Source organism: Hyperolius riggenbachi, chromosome 2 (assembly GCF_040937935.1).
Source record: "Hyperolius riggenbachi isolate aHypRig1 chromosome 2, aHypRig1.pri, whole genome shotgun sequence".
In the NCBI taxonomy this organism is placed as follows: Eukaryota; Metazoa; Chordata; class Amphibia; order Anura; family Hyperoliidae; genus Hyperolius; species Hyperolius riggenbachi.
The window spans coordinates 541,991,152-542,012,338 of NC_090647.1; the positions used below are offsets into that span (position 1 = coordinate 541,991,152).

The 21,187-nt window shown below is 44.7% G+C and overlaps 1 protein-coding gene across 4 annotated transcripts in view; it reads left to right on the forward strand.

Annotated features, from left to right (window-relative positions):
• LOC137547311 (transient receptor potential cation channel subfamily V member 3-like) overlaps nucleotides 1-21,187 on the forward strand; it is a 104,009-nt gene that overhangs the window by 39,840 nt on the left and 42,982 nt on the right. For all 4 annotated transcript variants that reach the window (XM_068270760.1, XM_068270759.1, XM_068270761.1 and 1 more), the window contains exons 10-11: nucleotides 10,799-10,975; nucleotides 15,255-15,395. In XM_068270760.1, the coding sequence (XP_068126861.1) occupies nucleotides 10,799-10,975; nucleotides 15,255-15,395 (318 nt within the window). The remainder of the gene's footprint in view (nucleotides 1-10,798; nucleotides 10,976-15,254; nucleotides 15,396-21,187) is intronic.

The window sequence follows — 21,187 nt, forward strand, 5'->3', positions numbered from 1 at the left end:
AAGTTCTCGATCGGCAATGTCATAATTCCTTTCGGCCGAGTTCAGTTTTCTGGAGAAGAAGGCTATAGGATGCAGCGTGGCCTTAGGATCAAAACGTTGGGAAAGGATGGCTCCAATGGCGATTTCAGAGGCGTCTACCTCCAGAATGAAAGCTCTAGACGGATCAGCGTGTCTTAGAACTGGAGCGGACGTGAAGCATGATTTTAATCTTTCAAAAGCGACTTGGGCTTCGGATGTCCAACGGAAGGTCTGGCGGGTGCTCGTCAGCTGGGTAATGGGAGCCACAATCTTAGAAAAGTTCTTTATAAAACGCCTGTAGAAGTTGGCGAAACCAATAAATCTTTGTACAGACTTTCGATCACATGGTATTGGCCAATCCAGGATAGAAGCAACCTTTTGGGGGTCCATCTTGATTCCTTCAGGGGATAACTTCAAGCCCAAGAACTGAATGGACTCCTTGCCAAACTCACATTTCTCCGCTTTTGCATAGAGTCTATGGGTCCGAAGACGGGCCAGCACCTTTTTGACGTGAGTATGATGTTCTTCAATGGAGGAGGAAAATACGAGTATATCATCGAGATAGACCACCATGAAGTCATCGATAAAGTCCCGGAAAATGTCATTGACAAAGTGCTGGAAGGTGGCCGGGGCATTGCATAGGCCGAAGGGCATCACTAGATATTCAAAGTGCCCAAAACGGGAGCGAAAAGCGGTCTTCCATTCGTCTCCCTCTCGGATTCTCACCAGATTGTAGGCCCCCCGAAGATCTAACTTAGAAAAAACTCTGGCCGTGCGAAGTCTCTGAAACAGGTCAGGCATGAGCGGTAAAGGATATCGGTTCTTAATAGTGATATTGTTCATTTCCCGATAATCAATACAAGGGCGTAGGGATCCATCTTTTTTTTCGACAAAGAAGATGCCCGCTCCTGCGGGAGAAGTAGATGGTCTGATGAACCCTTTCTTTAGATTTTCATCGATGTAGTCCTTTAGTACTTGAGTCTCAGGTTCAGATAATGGATAGATCCTCCCAAAAGGAATGGAAGCCCCGGGCTGCAAGTCGATAGGGCAGTCATAGATGCGATGTGGTGGGAGAACATCAGCCCCCGTCTTATCAAAGACGTCCAGGAAATCATGGTACACGGCTGGGATAAAATCCTTCTTGGGAGAGTTCAGACAGAACAGAATGCCGGCCCGGGGGTAGCAATGTCGTGCACAATATTCAGAACGGAGGGAAACTTCACCGGTTCTCCAATCAATTACGGGGTTGTGGGTTCTTAGCCAAGGCATGCCCAGAATGACTGGGAACAAAGGGGAAGGAAGCAAATCAAAGCATAGGTATTCCTGGTGTTCCTCCTGGATAGTGATTAGAAGCGGAAGAGTTTCAGCAGTGATAGGACCAGAGTGGATGGCCGATCCATCGGCCAATTGGATGGTCAGGGGCAGGCTTTTTTGACGCGTAGGAAGCTGAAGTTGTTGGGCGAGTTCAACATCAAGGAAGCAGGAACAGGCCCCAGAGTCTATGATGGCTCTTATCTTAATGATCTTTCCTTGGAGGCCCTGCAACGAGAGGGTAAGGGGTATATGAGAGGAGGTCGGGGTGATGGGAACATTATCAATGAAGCTTGGAAACAGAGGCTCACCCGTGGGTCTAATCGGGCAGTTGACTCGGAAGTGTCCCGGAGCCCCACAGTACAAACAGAGGTTAGATGCTCTTCTGCGCTGTCTTTCTTCTGGAGACAAGGCCGGACGGGCCAGACCTAATTGCATAGGCTCAGGGATGTCGAGAGCAGAAGAAGAGGAAGAAGGCACTGGAGCATTCATAGCTGAGGATACATCAGGAACGGTGGGAAACCAGATAGGACGTGATGATCCGGACCTCTCCAACCGTCTTTCTCTGAGTCGGCGGTCAATTTGAATCGACAGATGGACCAGTTCTTTTAAGGTTGTGGGTACACCGACCCTGGCCAGTTCGTCCTTCAATTGATCGGAGAGTCCTTGCCTGAACTGAAATTTAAGGGCCGACTCATTCCAGCTGGTATCTCCTGACCAGCGGCGGAAATCTGTCACATACTCCTCTACGGGTCTTTTCCCTTGGCGGAGGGCCTGGAGCGCGATCTCAGCTGAGGCGGTTCTTCCAGGATCGTCATAGAGCTCACTCATAGCCTCAAAGAAAGTATCCAGGCTTCCGAGGGAAGTGTCACGTTCTTCGACCAGACGGAGGGCCCAGGCCTGGGGTTCCCCCTGGAGAAGTGATATCACCGCCCCGACCTTTACTTCTTCATTAGCGAAAGTTCTAGGCAGCAGTGAAAAGTGCAACCGGCAGGCGCTCTGGAACAAACGGAACTTCGACCGATCCCCAGAAAACCGATCAGGCAGAGGTAACTTGGGTTCAGGAATGATGTTAGCGGCTGCCTCCATAGGAACAGGTCTCGGCAAGACTGCAGGAGCTGGAGCGGCCATTTGAGCTGGAGCAGATGCTGAGCCCGGAACTGGGCCACGTAGCTGTTCTCTGATTTCAAGGTAGCCTCTCTGGACTTCATCAACGGAGATCCTGAGCTGAGAGACCAGTTCACAGAGAAGTTCCATCGGAGAATTTCCTCCATCAGTGTTCATACTGGCTGTTGGTTAACTGTTACGGTACGGGGACTGTTGACCGCCCCACTGCTGTTTGGGACACCTGAGCACAGAATCTAAGTGACCACGGGTCTTCACCCACGACCCCTTGAGGGGGAAGCAGGACCACAACCCCAGGAGGGGGCTGTGGGAACTTCGCTGCCTAGTGCCCACCAGGTTGCGCTCAGAGTAATCCCACAGTGGGTTGGAGAACAGGAGACACTGCGGTATGGAGGAGATAGTACACGTAATCCAGTAACAGGCCGGGAATCAAGGCAGGCGGCAATCAGCGGAAGGTCGGAGTCACAAGCAGAGGTCAGGGCAGGCAGAGATCAGAGGATAATCGGGGTCACAAGCAGAAGTCAGGCCAGGCGGAGATCAGAGCGTAGGTCGAGGTCACTAGCCGGGGTCACAACAGGAAATAATCAGGATAATAATGGCAGGAGCACAATAGCCAAAACTGTCAGAACCAACAGCACTGCCATAGAGGGCAGTGCTGTTTATATACTATGGTTAATTGAACTTGGCGCCGAAACTGACGCCTGCGCATGCGCAGTGCGCCGTGCGTCATGCGCGTCATGATCTGCGCATGCGCGCGTGCCCGGTTGTGCGCACGCACGCACGCCGTAGCGCCGTACGCCCGGAGTGAGGAGTGTGGACTACAAAGCCCAGCGCACCCGCGCGCGCGCGTAATGACACGCGCCCGGGAACGCCAGACAGGAAACCCACGGTGAGTATAACATTGCCATACACTGGTCAGTGGCGCCTCCAGTTTAAAATTTTTTGAGGGGGCACAAAGGGGGCACAATGGCTGCTGGTGGGGCCATTTTGGTGATAAAAATCGATGTTTGTATGGCGAGCTTTAGATTTTTTGCCTACTCAGGTTATTAAATTAAAGAAAACCTGTAACGAAAAAAAAAAAACCTCCCCTGGGGGGTACTCACCTCGGGTGGGGGAAGCCTCCGGATCCTATTGAGGCTTCCCCCATCCTCCTCGGTCCCACGGCGGCGGTGATAAAGTTCCCCTAACAATGGGGATGTAAATATTTACCTTCCCGGCTCCAGTGCAGGCGCAGTATCGGCTCTCCGCTTGGTGATAGGCGGAAATAGCCGATCGCTGTCGGCCCGCTTTACTGCACAGGCGCAAGTCTCCTGCGCCTGGGCAGTAGAGCAGACCCGACAGAGATCGGCTATTTATGCCTCTCTCCGTGCGGAGAGCTGCAACAGCTCCCCCGCTGGAGCCAGGAAAGGTAAATAAATCAGCTCTTATCAGCGCTTGTCAGGCTTGTTGAGGGAGGATTGCCGGACACTGGCGGGAGAGCCAGCGCTGGATTGCCTGCAGCTACAGGGGAGGGGGACCCTGAGGCTTCCCCCTCCTGAGGTGATTACCCCCCAGGGGAACTTTTTTTTGTTACAGGTTCTCTTTAAGGTATCACAAACACACCTCAGAGGCTTTTGAGCAGAGCAAATTATCCAAATGAAGATGTTATTATGGAAGAAACAATATCTACAGATGTACTTGGCTAGTTTGCTGGCATGCTTTAATCCTTACTCGCTAACAAGCTGCTCCTGTGTGGACAGATCACAAACAAATCATTCCAGCCCCCATATCTATAAGAAAACGGAGAGGGAAGAGACAGGAGGGAGAGAAACACTGTGTGTGTAATGAAGAAAACAGCTAAAATTTACTGATCACCTTGCCAAATACCAATTCACTAATTACCACAATAAAAAGTAAAATTACTGACTAGTGAGGTAAATTACCGACTTGTGCGATACATAGCTCAAGAAATGTCAAGAAATTGCAATTCACAAAGATTAAAGGATTCGGTAAATCAAGCAAAAGTGTTTGGCATTTACCTCCAGCTCTGACCAGCCAGCCACTCTCTCCATGTGGTAACATTGACAGATGTAGCGGACAGACAATAGGGAGAGCCACACAGCCCTGCTCCTCACCCCATTTGGTCAGATACTCTGGAGGGCCGGACTTCAGAATGCAGAGCAGGGGAAGGAGATATTTTTAGGCTTTGTTCGCATTATAAATCGTAAGAGAGATTTATTGAGCTTTTCTAAAATCGCTTTTCAATGCGCTTTGTGCTTAAGAAAGCGTTTGCTGAGCCATTCATTTTTTCACTTCCTGACGTCAGTAAGGAAGTGAACTCTTTGACCCAGAAATAAAAAAATACAATGTATTTATTCATAAAAGCGCTCGGGAAATCGCTATACAAAACACTTTTTCAAGTGCTTTGCGATTTCGCCATTACGCCAAAGCGCTCAATGGAAGGTAATGGCGCTGCAATTTCAAAGAAAACGAAAAGCTTACATGTTAACACTCTCATAGGTAAACATTGCACAAGTGCCTTTAGGACGATTTCTAAAATCGCCAGCGCTTGAAAAAAAATGAAACGCTCATAGTGTGAATGAGTCCTTTAACTACCTTGGCGGTAATGACGAGCTCAGCTCATTGGCGGTGGATTGCTCAGCCCCTGGAGGGTCTTTCTGCACCAAATTTTCGGAGGGGGTGTAGCTAGCACTTGGCTCCCTACATCACCTCTCCAATCGGTGCTGGCCTGCTCTGACCCCCCCCCATCGAAATTACAAATTATTAATTTTATGATAATTACAAATAACAATTTTGTGTCATAATTACAAAAATGTGAAATTTTGTCGCTAGTTAACTCTAAAACAAGTGAGGTAACAATAATGATTAATAAAAAGAACAGGTTTGAACCAGTCCAAATCTACATGACGATCAGTTGAGATTGTTTGAATTGGTAGACATACTGTAAATGGCACACTTATTACATTAGCTAACATCAGGGGCGTAACAATAGACCCTGCAGGGGATGCAGCCACAGGGAGGCCCAGAAGCCGCAGGGAGCCCCATGGAGAGGAGAAGTTTATTTTCCCTGACCTGAGAGACTGACAACTAAGGACAGGGAGAGAAAAGGCTTTCTACTCCATGCACAATTGTTCTGATGACTGCTTCTGCTCAGTCACTGATAAAGTTTTGTAGACAGAGATTTGTAGACAGTCCCTATTCAGTGTGCAGCAGGCTCTTCTGTACAGTGTCCAGCCCCCAGCCTCTCTACCCCTCCCCAAGTGCTGTGTACTGTAGTGATGCTGGAGGAGTCTGCAAAATCAGTTCTGCTCCATCAGAGATGGACAGAGTGAGTGTAAGAACCTGTGGCTGGGAGAGCACTCGTGTGTCAGTTTTCTGTAAGTGTTTTTTTGCACAAATGGGGCTTGAGTCACTAAGCTGTGAAACTCAAATATCACACTTATGAAAAGATATCACACCTTATCAAAGATATCACACCTTATGAAAATATATCACACCTTATCAAAGTTAACACGCCTTATCAGAGTAGTATAACGAGCGCTACGAACCCGCAGGGGCTCAGGGCAGGACGAGTGCCATTGCCAATTAGCAGGCATACGTTTGTAGCGCTCGATATGCTACTCTGATAAGGTGTGATATATTTGATAAATATTTGATAAGGTGTGATATCTTTGATAAGGTGTGATATCTTTGATAAGGTGTGATATCTTTGGTAAGGTGTGATATCTTTGATAAGGTGTGATATCTTTGATAAGGTGTGATATTTGAGTTATCACAGTTTAGTGAATCAAGCCCATGTGTGTCTGTTTGTGTGAAAAATTCCAGTTTTATCTAGGGATGGTTGGAAATGCCAATTTCCGATTCCGCGGTAAATCCGCATTCCGCCATTGCCAATTACCGATTCTGCTTTCCGCTACCAATTTCCGCATTCCAATTCCATTCAGAAATCGTGGAAATTCTGCTCGACTTTAGCATCGATTTTCTCAAAAACTATAAGGTCTTTTTGAAAACTTTTTTTGCATCTTGTTTACAAGATTCAGTTTAATAAACCCTGAAAATTTGGTGTTTCTAGGACTTACGGGGGCTTTGCTATTAACCGCTAAAGTCGGCAGATTTTTACTGTAATGTAAAATGCAGAAAATGGGCAGATGCAGATTTTCTGCATTTTACATGACAGTAAAAAGCCGCCGACTTTAGTGGTTAATAGCAAAACCCCCATAAGTCCTAGAAACACCAAATTTTCAGTGTTTATTAAACTGAATCTTGTAAACAAGATGCAAAAAAAAGTTTTCAAAAAGACCTTATAGTTTTTGAAAAAATCGATGTTAAAGTCGGGTGGAATTTCCGCGATTTCCGGCGCACTTGCATTACCGATTTCCGCATTCCGATGCGGAAATGCATTTCCGATCGGAATTTCGGAAATTGCATTTCCACGGAGTCCGAATGAGCATGCCTAGTTTTATCACAGAGGCTTATGTAATTGATAGAGAAAATGCCTGCAGTGCTTCACTGCTGTCATTTTTTTATCTGCATAGGGAAAACACATTAGTTCTAAGTTTAGCTGTGCAGAAAGTGGGGAACTGGGCGAGGTGAGTGGGCTCCATCCAAAGTTTTGCAGGAGGGCCCACTGATTTCTAGTTATGCCCCTGGCTAACATATATGGCCACAAAAAGGGTCAAGGTAAATTTATTCAAAACTCAATACAGTGGAGTCCGGTTATCTCAATTAACCAGCAGTCTCCACCATCAGCACAAATCACCGGCAGCAGTACTGACAGTGGTGCAGTACTTAAAGACTGGCTTTCATCTGGTCTTAATGGCTAGCAGCACACGGTTCTTTGGCGCGTGTGAGGAAGATAGAGTCATCGACTCCTATAGCATTCGGGGATGGCAAGTTCACCTATTATTGCAAATGTTATTTTGTATGCTCGTTAGTCAGACCTACATGTATATAAGTTGAGTGTTATGGATGTTGTTTTTAATGGAAAAATAAATCGGTTTTAAATGGTTTTACACTATTGAGGCGTATTCTTTTGCATGATTTATGGGAACATCACATCCTTTTGGAGAACCTTATGCTGCTAGCCATTAAAGAGAACCCGAGGTGTGTTTAAAGAATGTTATCTGCATACAGAGGCTGGATCTGCCTATACAGCCCAGCCTCTGTTGCTATCCCAAACCCCACTAAGGTCCCCCTGCACTCTGCAATCCCTCATAAATCACAGCCGTGCTGTGAGGCTGTGTTTACACCTGTAGTGTCAGTCTCAGCTGCTCCCCCGCCTCCTGCATAGCTCCGGTCCCTGCCCCCATCCCTTCCCTCCAATCAGCAGGGAGGGAAGGGATGCAGGCGGGGACTGGAGTTCTGCAGGAGGCGGGGAGAGCAGCAGACTGACACTATAGAGATAAACACAGCCAGCTCTGACAAGCTGTTTGTCAGCAGCGTGGCTGTGATTTTGAGGGATTGCAGAGTGCAGGGGGACCTTAGGGGGGTTTGGGATAGCAACAGAGGCTTGGCTGTATAGGCAGATCCAGCCTCTGTATGCAGATAATATTCTTCAAACCCACCTCGGGTTCTCTTTAAACAGAATCTGTACTCTCAAATTCTTACAATAAAAAGCATACCATTCTATTCTTTATGTTCTCCTGGGCCCCTCTTTTGGCCGTTTCCACCGCTCCCCGCCGCGATCCTGGCTTATAATCGCCAGTTTTAGGCAGTGTTTACAAACAAAAATTGCCCGCTAAACAGCAAGTGATGTTTGTAGATATCTCATGTTACAGTATACTACAAGTTTTTATTACATAGAGAATTATCTGCACTCCAGTCTGGAATTCCCACAGTTCTCAGCATGAGACAGGCAGCTCCATCCCCCTCAGAGAGCTCTGTCTGTGAGAAGTAAACAAAGCACACAGAGCCTGGAGGGGGCGTGGAGGGTGTGTGTATAACTTCTCCCTATCACAGCAGAGGCAGCACATTCCTCCCTGGATGGACAAAGTTTGACAAAGAAAAGAAGATTAGATATATTACAGAGACAGTGCAACTAGAAAAGGCTGCAGTAGTCCAGACCACATTAGAACAGGTATAGGAACTTATAGGATAGAAGAAATAAGGCTGAAAATTTTGTTACAGAGTCTCTGTAAGACCAGACAGCTCTACATTTACACGCTTTATGACAGTGTGCTCTGTCATTACATCTGGTGAGTGAGCACCGGAGTAGGGTGTGGAGGAAGCCTTCAACTATATGACTAAAGTGCACGTTTACAAGCTTGTGGATTCAGCGCCAGATCGTTCTGTTTACTTCTGCATAATGGTCACAGTGCCAATAACGAAAACAACATTTTCTCTGAACTCTCTAACAGTGCTATCATAATAAAACCTGACTCCTCAGGAAGGGAAAAGTCACGGTGAATGTGCTAACTTCCGGCCTACCTTCTTGATTAACACGTATCTAAAAATAAACAGAAATTCTAGCATTTTGATTGGACGGTATAACTGAAGAACATCTAGGACCTCAACAAACATAAATTAGAAAAAAACAACTGTGCAAAAAACATCTATTTATACAGCAATAAGCTTCATTTAGCAATGTCAGAGCAACCAAAGAGAGAGCATTGTGGTCACAATCGATGCCAAAATATCTTTTGACCGACTTACTGTAATGGAAGTTTTATCTTTGATGCACTTTAGAATTATGTTCTTGGTGTCAACTTCATTGAAAAAAATTTGTAGATTGCTTTACTATATGATTTTTATTGTAGCTAGTACATAATAATGTTAACTGCACAATCACGGCCTATTTCCACTGTGTGCTGCATCTGTTTTTGAATTGGTCCCGGTACCCGTGAGGCTGTGAAGTTGCCGTCCAATTGCCACAACCGTGCCATGTGCGACTTCAGGGATTCGGATGTAGTCTGTGGAAGATAGGTTCGTGATTTTGTATGCAGCCTATTGATTTCAAAATAGGGGGATTTTTTGGATTTGTCAGAGGCGCCCCCATTATGAAATCTTTCATGATTTGTATTTAAAGGACCTCTGTGTTGAAAAACATAAAATTTAAAATACTTGTAAACACGTAAAAATAAGAAGTCCATTTCTTCCTGAGTAAAATGAGCCATAAATGACTTTTCTCCTATGTTGCTGTCATTTATAGTAAGTAGTAGAAATCTGACATTACCGACTAGCTTTAGGACTAGCCCATCTTCTTATGGGGGGGTTCTCAGGGTTTTCTTTATTTTTAAAAGCACTTAGTTAAAGGAAGTTGCTCCGTCCATCTGCCAAAAACGTGTGCTGCGAGCAGGGAGGTTGGCCAGCATCATTGTTTAAATCTTTTTCAGGAACTGTCTTTATAAAGAATAAAAGCCATGCTGAGAATCCCCCAGTCATCTCTGTCAGATTTCTACTACTTACTGTAAGTGACAGCAACATAGGAGAAAAGTCATTTATGGCTCATTATACTCTAAGAGAAATGTACTTTTTATTTGTATGTGTTTTTGCGACAGTTGCTCTTTAAAGGGAACCTTAACTGAACGGGGGATAAAGAGTTTCACTTACCTGGGACTATTACCAGCCCCCTGCAGCAGTCCTGTGCCCTCGGAGCCGCTCTGGAATCCTCCGGTCCCCCGCTGTCACTTAGTTTCGTTTTTGACGACTCACCAGTCGGCCGGCCGCCATGCGTATTATTGGACGCATTCCCTACTGTAATTAGCGTTGTTGCAGACCGCAATGCGTACAAAGATACGCATTGCCACATATCTACACGTGCGGAATGCGGCAACGCGTATCTTTGTACGCTTTACGGTACGCAACCACGCTAATTGCAGTAGGGAATGCGTCCAATAATACGCATGGCGGCCGGCCGACTGGTGAGTCGTCAAAAACGAAACTAAGTGACAGCGGGGGACCGGAGGATTCCAGAGCGGCTCTGAGGGCACAGGACTGCTGCAGGGGGCTGGTAATAGTCCCGGGTAAGTGAAACTCTTTATCCCCCGTTCAGTTAAGGTTCCCTTTAAACATAAACAAAAGAGGTATCTTACATCTTCAGATGAATAACATCAAATTGTGAGAAAAGATTTTTATTGAAACCAATTAAACTGTTGACAACGCATTTCAACAGTCTTTGCCCTCTTCTTCAGGTCAATAATCCCAGATGAAAGCCTTATCTTATCAGCTATACAGAGCGCAGGCATCTCTATAGTCAATAGGCTGCGATTCCGCATCTGAAATCGCATGAGGAAAGCAGCCATGATTTACAGTTAGTGGGGATAGGCCCTAAAAGATAAAGCAGTTTGTTATGTCTTGCGTTGTTAAATCAGAAACTGTGACTAACAATGTCTGCATTTGATTTCAGATTTTTTTCTGGATAAATTAACATCACAGAAGACTGGGCAAAACTGTTTGATGAAAGCCTTACTCAACATAGACAGCGACACGCCTAAGATTGTGCGCACTCTAATCTCATCAGCTGAAAAACATGGATTCCTAAAGCAATTTATTAATGCTGAATACACAGATGAGAATTACAAGGGTAATTTACATGTCAGTCACCTGTATAATATCCAATCATTATCAGAAACACCTGATCTGCTGCATGCTTGTTCAGGGTCTATGGCTAAACATACTGCATTAGAGACAGAGGATCAGCAGAAAAGCAAGGCAACTAGTATCACTTAAAAGGAAATAAATATGGCAGGGTCCACATTTATTTATTTTTTATTTATTTATTTATTACCACTTGCTTCAGGTTCCCTTTAAGTCAAACAGTTGTCTTGTATTTGATGTAGAGTGTGTGGTACCAATGGAGTCCGAGGTCCTTCCAAAGAAGACAAAAAACGAGACAGGGACACCAGGAGCCCTTGATAGTGTAGCACATTGAGGGTATGGGACACTCAACAACAGTATGTGCAGAATACTCACAAGAATAGATAAGACCAGCAACTACAGTGTAACGGCTGGTGAGGAAAACCCGTCCTCACTTGGGTTCTTTGGTCTTCGTCAATGTAGGTCGCTCTCCAGGAAAAGAAAAAGGGGTGTAAGGGTTCCAAGGAACCAACATACACGGCCAACACCTCGAGCAGAGGGGGTTGGTGTGAGATATTACTGGGAGGGAGGAGGAGCCCCAAGATGTGATGTGTTGAATGGATAATATTAGCTGGATAAAACATACAAAAATAGGCTTACCTCTAAAAGAAGAGGGTAGCCCAAAAAAAAAAGGAATAACATTTTTAATATAAACCAGACACTTTAATGATAACGCGTTTCGCGGATCGCAGTCCACTTCCTCGGATCAAATAACAAAAGTGTTTCAATACTAGCGATTTGCAAGCAGGGAGCGCCTCTATTTAGCCTCTTTCTATCTCTATAACACCAACAACAATAATGTCAGTAACGTCTGATCTGCTGCATGCTTGTATAGCTAAACATAATAGAAGCAGAGGATCAGCAGGGTAGCCAGGTGACTGGTATTGCTTAAAAGGAAATAAATGTGTCAGCCTCCACTCTAACCTCTAATTCACTTTAGACTATGCGCTACTGCTACTATCATATATGTGTCACACTGTCCAATCTTGGATGTATCTATAATGATAGGAGTTTCAGCAGAATCAATATGATTGCTGTAAGTTAACGTAGACTAATTCAACTTTCACCACAAGATGGCAGTAGTACATAAATGAATATTCCAAAAAAGCAGAACTATAGTGCTCACTTGTCATCCCATATAAAGAGGAGGTTGCTTACCACTGTGTATTTATTCAACTATTAGAAGGCCCAGTTTATTCAGATGTTAAAGGGAACTTAGACTGAATGCAGGAGAAAGTTTCACTTACCTGTGGTTTCTGCCAGCCTCTTGCAGCCGTCCTGTGCCCGGGCTGGCCCTCAATGATCCTCCGGGCCTTTCCCCCACGGCTCAGTGTTGCTTCAGCCAACTGATCAGTGGGCGGGGCACAATGCCTGCGTGGCTGCGCGTGTCTTCGTTCGCACTCCTGTCATCGACCGAGTCTTGCGTAGCAAGAGAAAACCTTGCACTGAGCCTGCACATGGCACTCTCACCGTCAGGAGCACGAACGAGGACGTGCTCAGCCAAGGCCATGCAAGCGCAGTGGCCCGAGACATCAGAAGCGAAACGGAGCCGCGGTGGGGGACTGGGGGATCTTTGAGGACCAGCGCGGGCACAGGACCGCTGCAAGGGGCTGGCAGAAGCCAAAGGTAAGTGAAACTCTTTCTCCTGCGTGTATTTTAGGTTCCATTTAAAGCGGTATAAAACCCTGACATAATATTCAATAAAAACATGTTTTCCTACTTTTTATATGCCATACAGTTAGCATATTTGCTTTTGTGCATAAGTATATTATTCATTTCGAAACTATACATTTCTATATACACTTATTTTACTCTGAGAGCTGCCTTTGCATTTTATTTATAACTGCTTTATTCATCCTCTAACTTAATCAGAAAGCATCAGAAAGCATTTATGCTTGTCAGACTTTGTTCAAGGGACCCCGCAGTGTGAGAGAAGGCTTTGTTTACATTTCTCACTTGATACAATTAGAATGTCCACTTGAAGCAGGCACCACCAGTATAAATAAACGTCTCTTTATTGATCACATCAGTTAAAAGCAGCTATACAACCACAGACCGCTGTTTCGAGCTTCCATGCTTGATACAATTAAACACAAGATAACATTATGTAAAGTTCAGAAGCGGCAGGCTCTGCAGGCATGGAAGCTTCTAAAGCCTGTGTTAACCCTTTGAATGCAGTTCTAGTAGAAAAAAAATGCTTTTTGTATATAATATGCTGTAAATAATCTATTAGAGCAAAGTAGAAATGCTGGGTTTCATTCCGCTTTAAAGAGACACTGAAGTGAAAAAAATATATGATATAGTGAATTGGTTGTGTACTATGAATAATTACTAGAAGATTAGCAGCAAAGAAAATATTCTCATATTTTTATATTCAGGTATATAGTGTGTTTTCTAACATTGCATCATTCTCTAATATGTGCAGATTACACAACACTCAGCATTCACAGCAGAAGAAATAGAGAAAAATATAATCGTATTATAGTGTGATTGCTTTTCTCACTGCAAAAGGGCCCTTAAAGGTGCATACACATGTCGGATTTTTTGGACGTTTGAACGTCCGGTCATTTGGACGTCAAATCGGGCTTATGTATAATCGGTCGTTCACCTGATAAGACTGGTTTTTGCGGATCGTTCAAATCCAGTCTTATCAGGTGAATGACCGACCGTACACACGCCCGATTTGACGTCTAAACGACCGGACGTTCAAACGTCCAAACAACCGGTCGTTTGGGAAAATCTGACGTGTCTATGAGCCTTAAAGGATACCAGAGATGACATGTGACATGATGAGATAGACATGTGTATGTACACTGCCTAGCACACAAATAACTAGGCTGTGTTCCTTTTTTCTCTTTCTCTGCCTGGAAGAGTTAAATATCAAGTATGTAAGTGGCTGATTCAGTCCCGACTCAGACAGGAAGTGACTACAGTGTGACCCTCACTGATAAGAAATTCCAACTATAAAACACTTTCCTAGTCGAAAATGGCTTCTGAGAGCAGGAAAGAGATAGTCAATAGTTCATAGATTTTAGCTCTGGCATATTTCAGTGAATGTGTCATTGAGCAAAAACAATAAAACAGTGATGTAAACATAAAATAAAACTGTGGAATATCTTAAAAAGTCATTTTAGGAGAAGGAAGATAGATACAATTGTTTTTTTCATTAGTTTTTTTTTCACCTTGGGTGTCCTTTAAAGCTTGATTGTCAACCATAAAATCCATTTACCCACTGCTCTGTGTTTATTATGCAGCCTGAAACCTGACCCTGCATTGCAAGCATTCCAATATAGTCATAAATGTTTGTGCTGTACAAAAATCTTATCTCAGTCAGCTTGGCGTACATTGCCGATGAGAAGGAAGCTTGTTATCTCCCCTCCTACATTCCTGCTCCTCGGTGATTGGCTGAGGGAAGTTCAGTGTGACATGAGGATGAGAGGTGAAATACACCTTATTCCTCTGCAGAAGCTGCTGAAATATGGTATGCTCACATGTGTTTACAAATCAAGCTAGATATGACAGTGCAGTTGCTAGGAGAAAAAAAGAGTTAAGGGAGGAAATGTACTCAGAATTGGCTTCAGTCAGAGGCAGCAAAGATGGAAAATGTCTAACTTTATTTACTATATAAAATTCACTGAGATCAAAACAAGGACAGTACAATACATGTGTTATGTAAGTAAAACACATTTATCTACTTATATATGTGTGTTTTTTTCCTGGGTTGGGATAGTATGGCTGGCCCTGCTGCTTTAATATTTTTAACGTTTTTTTGCATAGGACTGATCAGCAGCCATGGGCTCAAATTCGGATTCGGGTGATCCGGATAGTTGCTATCCGGATTTCACCCAGTAATGCTGTGCGGGCTCAAGCTTACATGTCTGATGTCTTTTTTGGTGGTCCGTCCCTCGGCGCCTCCCACGATGCGGTCCACGCACGTCACGTGATTACAAACACTTCCTCCTTCAACCCGGAAGGAGGAAGTGTTTGTAATCAAGTGACCGCCGCTTGCAGCGCATCGTGGGAGGCGCTGAGGGGTGGACCGAAGAAGACATCAGACAGGTAAGCTTGAGCCCCGTCCCCCCCCCCCCCCCGCCCAGCCCGCACAGCATTACTGGGTGAGATCCGGATAGCAACTATCCGAATCACCCGAATCCGAATTTGAGCCCATGGCTGCTGATCAGTGAAGGCACACATGAATAGGAACAATATTATTTATTGTATTTTAGGTCAGACGGCCCTACATATCGCTATTGAAAGAAGACAGCTAGATATCGTGGAGTATCTCATTGAAAAAGGGGCTAAGATAAATGTACTTGCACAAGGTCGCTTTTTTCACCCGAGAAATAAAGATGGAGGGTTTTATTTTGGTAAGTATACAATATTCTTGTCATCTGTAATTAAAATATATAGGAGAAATGCAGGGATGAGCAGAAACTACGCCAGTGTGAATTTAAGCATCGTAGTTTGCATCTACGCATCGTAGTTCGTAGGTGAAGTGGCAGAACTACGCTTACGAATTTACGCGTAGCGAAGTACCGCTACGCGTAGCTTACGCTTACTATGTGTAGTTAACATGTGTATTGCGCGTGTCTATTTTTCTGCGTACGATTGTATGCTTACAAATTTACGCAAGAGTTCCCGGGATAAGCATTTTAAGAGGAATTAATGCGTAAAATTTTCTGCATACGGGCATAAGCATCCGCATACGTAGTGTAGCTTCACACTACGCGTAATTGCGTGTTTTAACGCGTATTCTACGAAATGCATACCAAGCGAATATTTGATTTTAAAGCCGTAGTTTGGCGAAGCGTAATTGCATAAAACTACGCGTAGTTCCAGCGTAGCGAAGTTGGCTGACTATGACCATCCCTGGAGAAATATGGCTGAAACAAACTAGGCATGTTGGGATCTGGTGGATTTGGTACAGAGGGGTTTTAGGAATTGGTCTTTTTGCCATTTGCAGTAATACTGCAGTGTGGTGGGTGGCACTGGTACGGAGGTGAAAAGGAGATGTATTCAAAAGATCTTAGTGAAGGTATGGGGAATTGGGGTGTCTGCTACTAAGTCAAGGGCCCATATGCAATTCACTTTTTCATTTGAGTTTTCTCCTATGTGGTATTTTCAAACTTGTAAATAAAATGCCTTTGAAACCACCAGCAAGAAAGAAAATACTCAAAATAATTTTGATAGTACTTTTTTGGTACTTTTTTTGGTACTTTTTCAATTGCAAAGTGCTGAAAAGTTATTCTAAATCAAAGAAGAAAAATTATCTCCTCAGCAAAAACTAAGGAGAAAAAGTAAAAAAGTGAACTGCATATGGACCCTAGGGCCCTATAGATTAGCCACACTATTATAAGTTGTCATAATAAACTTTTTCATAAATGCATGTAAGGGTTAATAGGTTTAGTTTCACTTTGGGCTGGGATTCTCAGCTATGTGCTGGACTGAGCCCAGTGAGCTCCACAGGCCCCCAAAGATTGCTGATTTATCTTTGATTTTAGGAAATCAGAATGATTTGCACCAAAGGGCTTTTATGTATAAAGCAAACTGATAGAAAGTTGTACATATCAGAAAAATAAAAGACTGAACTGGATATTCCATCATCATCATACAAGATGGCAGCTTTCAGTACTAACTGCTGTGAACTGTGGAGGATTGTCATTTTCGCACAGATAACATTTCTTTGGGTTAAAGAGAATGGCTGAGCGCCTTAAAAAAAAACAAAAAAAACAAAAAACAGGCACAGTAGTTCTGTGCCTGCGCAGTACACTCCAGAAAACGTGGACTTGATTGACATAGGGCTCTTGTAGGCGCAGTAGTTGGCCTTTGCACCGGTGGGGACCTTGGGCCGGCGGCTGAGAGTGGAGCTGCGGCGTGGGACATATTGGCTGCAAGGGGCTGGAGGAAGTAGATTTTTTTTTTTCAAGAGCTTGGACATTCCCTTTAAAGGCGGGTGAGATTACAGTGCTGTTGGGAGAAACCAGACTCTAGTTCTACATCAAGTTTAGATAAAGAGGGTCGGGGGGGGGGGATAGGATTGTTGGTGGATGAGTGAGAGTAATTTACTCTGTTAGGGCTGTTAATCTAGGGTTAACTACAGGAAGAAGACATCAGTTAGGAAGGTAAAGTTAAAGGGGAACTGAAGAGAGAGGTATATGGAGGCTGCCATGTTTATTTCCTTTTAAGCAATACCAGTTGCCTGGCAGCCCTGCTGATCCTCTGCCTCTAATACTATTAGCCATAGCCCCTGAACAAGCATGCAGCAGATCAGGTGTTTCAGACTTTAAAGTCATATCTGACAAGACTAGCTGCATGCTTGTTTCTGGTGTTATTCAGATACTACTGCAGAGAAATAGACCAGCAGGGCTGCCAGGCAACTAGTATTGATTTAAAGGAAATAAATATGGCGGCCTCCGTACAGGGCCGGCCCTAGACTTTTTTCCGCCTGAGGCAAATTTAAGAGAAATATGCCTCCGTATACCGCTTACTTCAGTTCCCCTTTAAAGAAAACCTGTGTGATTCAGAACACAAAAATATAGATACTTATTTTGGTAAAGGGGAGACTCTGGATCCTCCAGAGGCATTCTATGTTCTCCTCCGGACCACTGATCCAGCTGTGGGACCCTAAGAAGTTTGTAGCCCTGCTTTTGTTTGTGAACGAGTGTGGTGATGCGGCCACTCATTCATGGACATGAGTGTGGCTGTGCGCTTCTCATACAGGCCTTGTCAGCATGGTTTCACGGTCCCAGCGCTGGATCGGTGGAGGTTGGGGGAGGGGAGAAGACTCTGGATAATCTATTAAGGTAAGTACCCATTTGGGGCATGTTTTTCCCCAAATGGGTACTTACCTCAATAGATAATCCAAAGGATAAGCAAGGCAAGAAATTAAATCTAGCTATACTTACCTGGGGCTACTTTCTGCCCCTAGAAGTCGCACTATGCACCCGGTGACGTGGGCGCATCCTCGTGGGGGGCGGGCATACGCCCGTTCATGCGGAGAAGACAGCGTTCCTTAGACGCTGTCAGCATGACCCCGGAGAAAACCGGAGCTGTGGTGAGGGACACACGTGACTTCTAGGGGCTGGAAGAAGCTCCAGGTGAGTAGATTTAATTTCTCGCCTCGCTTGTCCTTTAAAGGCTGACATCCGGAATAGGGATGGTCAGAATTGCTGAAATCTGAATCCAACAAAATTCTGACATTTCCCACGGAATTATTAATGAAGTCCGAATTACATGGATTCTGAGTTTACATAGCAAAATCAGAATTTATTGTGAATATATTTTCACACTCACGTACAATTAGTAATGGTTAGTGCAAATTTGTAAAAAAAATATGTTCACAATAGCGTACAATTTCCTTTACAAATGTTGCATTCTCTAATAGAAATTTTTCATTCAGGTCCCTTGGGAATGCTCAGTAGACATTTTCATTATTCATGCAAAATAACAGAAGGTAAAAGATGTGAATGGCACCCAACACAGATAGGCAAACTCACTCCGGATTACACAGCTCCACCGTGCTCACAGCAGAACAGCAATTGAATTGATCCAAAGTAGAGAAGAGCTGGGCACCAATGGGTTAATGCTAGGTGAATTAATTTTATTCCTTAAAGTGTACCAGAGCTGATAAAAGATAAAAGTTTTATACATACCTGGGGCTTCTTCCAGCCCCATAAGCTCGGATAAGCAGTCTACGCAGGAGAAGTGCGCCCTCTACGTATCTCTGTTGGAGAGATACACAAACAGCGCACTTCCCTTATGCCAGACTGGCTCCGACTGACTGAAGTGACAGGACCCAGTTCCTAAAGCTGCGAGAAGCAGAGGACGGCGGCGTGGGAGCGATCCAAGAGGATGGAGCTGGAGGAAGCCCAGGTATGTACACAACTTTATTTTTTTCAGCTCTTTAAAGGGATACTGTAGGGGGGTCGGGGAAAATGAGCTAAACTTACTTCTGGAATTTCTGACTTTAAAGTCAGAAAACCACTGCGCCTGCGTTGCCGTGTCCTGGATCCCGCTGATGTCATCAAGAGCACACAGCGCAGGCCCAGTATGGTCTGTGTCTGCGCAGTACACTCCTGGTGACATCAGCGGGAGCGAGGACACGGCAACGCAGGCGCAGTGGTTTTCTGACTTTAAAGTCAGAAATTCCAGAAGTGAACCGGAGGCGGGGCCGAAGCATCGGTGAGTGGCTGCACAGGCACAGGATGCCTGCGGGGGACCATTAAAAGCCCCTGGTAAGTTCATCTCATTTTCCCCGACCCCCCTACAGTATCCCTTTAAGGAACATACAATACAGACAACAGGAGGGAAAGGATGGACTAATAGCCGTTTCACAGGGAACCCCCGCTTCGTCAGAGGCCTATTTTAGGCCTCTGACGAGGGGGGTGGGGGTTTCCCCTGTGAAACGGCTATTAGGCCACCCTCTCCCTTCTGTTGCCTGTCTTTGATGTACCTTACAGAATAAAACTATTTCAGCATGAACTCATTGGTGCCCAGCACTTTTCTACATTGGATCAACATAACATCTGTGCATTACACAAACATAATTTCAAGTAATGGAGTTTATGTGGCGGAATTTTAGAATTCCAACTTTCCAACTTCCAAATTGTACAATTCCGATGCAGAATTCGTACGTCCATCCTTTATCAGTAATGGTACCCATACACGGTACAATAAAAAAGTTTGATTTTCCAGTTTTTTCGACCAAAACGATTGAATCGAATGAAGGTTGAAATTTATCAGTTTTTTTTTCTATAAAAATCCAATCAGACATGTTGGAAAAATCTTTATATTTGATCTAACAGAATAATCAAACTAAATTATCTAATCAAAAAAATGAAAGAAAAAAATGAAAACTTTTTTGAATTGTGTAACATAATGAATGAAATTGCTTTTTTTTTCTTTACAATATTTATTTATAAATCATTTAGTCAGTTTTTGGCCATGAAATTTATTACAGGTGTTGACATCGTTATTGGTGGCAGATGCATCCCTGCAAAATTTTTGTTTACTGTGTGTTCTGAAGTCAGCAGAAATACAGTTGTGTTCAAAATTATTCAACCCCCAATGCTGTAAAGGGTTTTAGGGAATTTAGTGTACATTTGTAATTGTGTACAGAATGAAATCTTACAAGGACTTTTTAAAGAACCAAATGCAACTAAAATGACATCAATTGTTTTTGTAATACAGTATTAAATGTTTTTTTGTGTGTGTGATTTCTTCATTGACACAATTATTCAACCCCTTAAACACTACCACTCTTAAAGGAGTTGTCAGGCAATCTATAGTAAAATGAGTGGTACTTACCGGGGGCTTCCTCCAGCTCCTAGGATGTCCCTTGCCGCAGCCCTGCCCGCAGCCGTTCGCCGCAGGTCTGTCCCGGGCCCCGGCGATGACGTCAGAGCGACCTCCAGGCCGCTCTGTACTGCGCCTGCGTGAGTGACGCTGTCAATCACAGCCACGTGGGACTGCGCAAGCGCAGAACTACTCACAGCCGATCGCGCTGATAGGTTGGCCAGGGGAGGGAGAGAGGACGGGTAGTAAAAAAAAAAAAAAAAAAAGCAAGATTATTTAAAATAATACAAATAAATATTTACATATGAAAAAAACAAAAACAAAAAAAAAAAACACAACATCTGGGGGACGATCAGACCCCACCAACAGAGAGCTGTGTTGGTGGAGAGAAAAAGGGGAGGAGGGGGAAATCACCTGTGTGCTGAGTTTTACGGCCCTGCAGCTTGGCCTTAAAGCTGAAGTGGCCTATTTAACCACTTCCCGACCGCCGTACATACAATTGGCGGCCGGGAAGTGGACCCCGCAAGGACCGCCGTATTGACAAATGGCGGCGGTCCTTGTAGGGGCATGGGCGGAGCGATCGCGTCATCAGTGACGCGATCCTCCGCCTCCGCCTGGCGCCGCTCACCCGCCGCAACATCCCGCCGGCCATACGGAAGCGCCGGCGGGATGTTTACAAAGTGTATTATACAGGCTGCCTCCTGCCCTGGTGGTCCCAGTGTCCGAGGGACCACCAGGGCAGGCTGCAGCCACCCTAGTCTGCACCAAGCACACTGATTTCCCCCCCCCCTGCCCCAGATCGCCCACAGCACCCATCAGACCCCCCCCCTGCCCACCCCCCAGACCCCTGTTTGCACCCAATCAC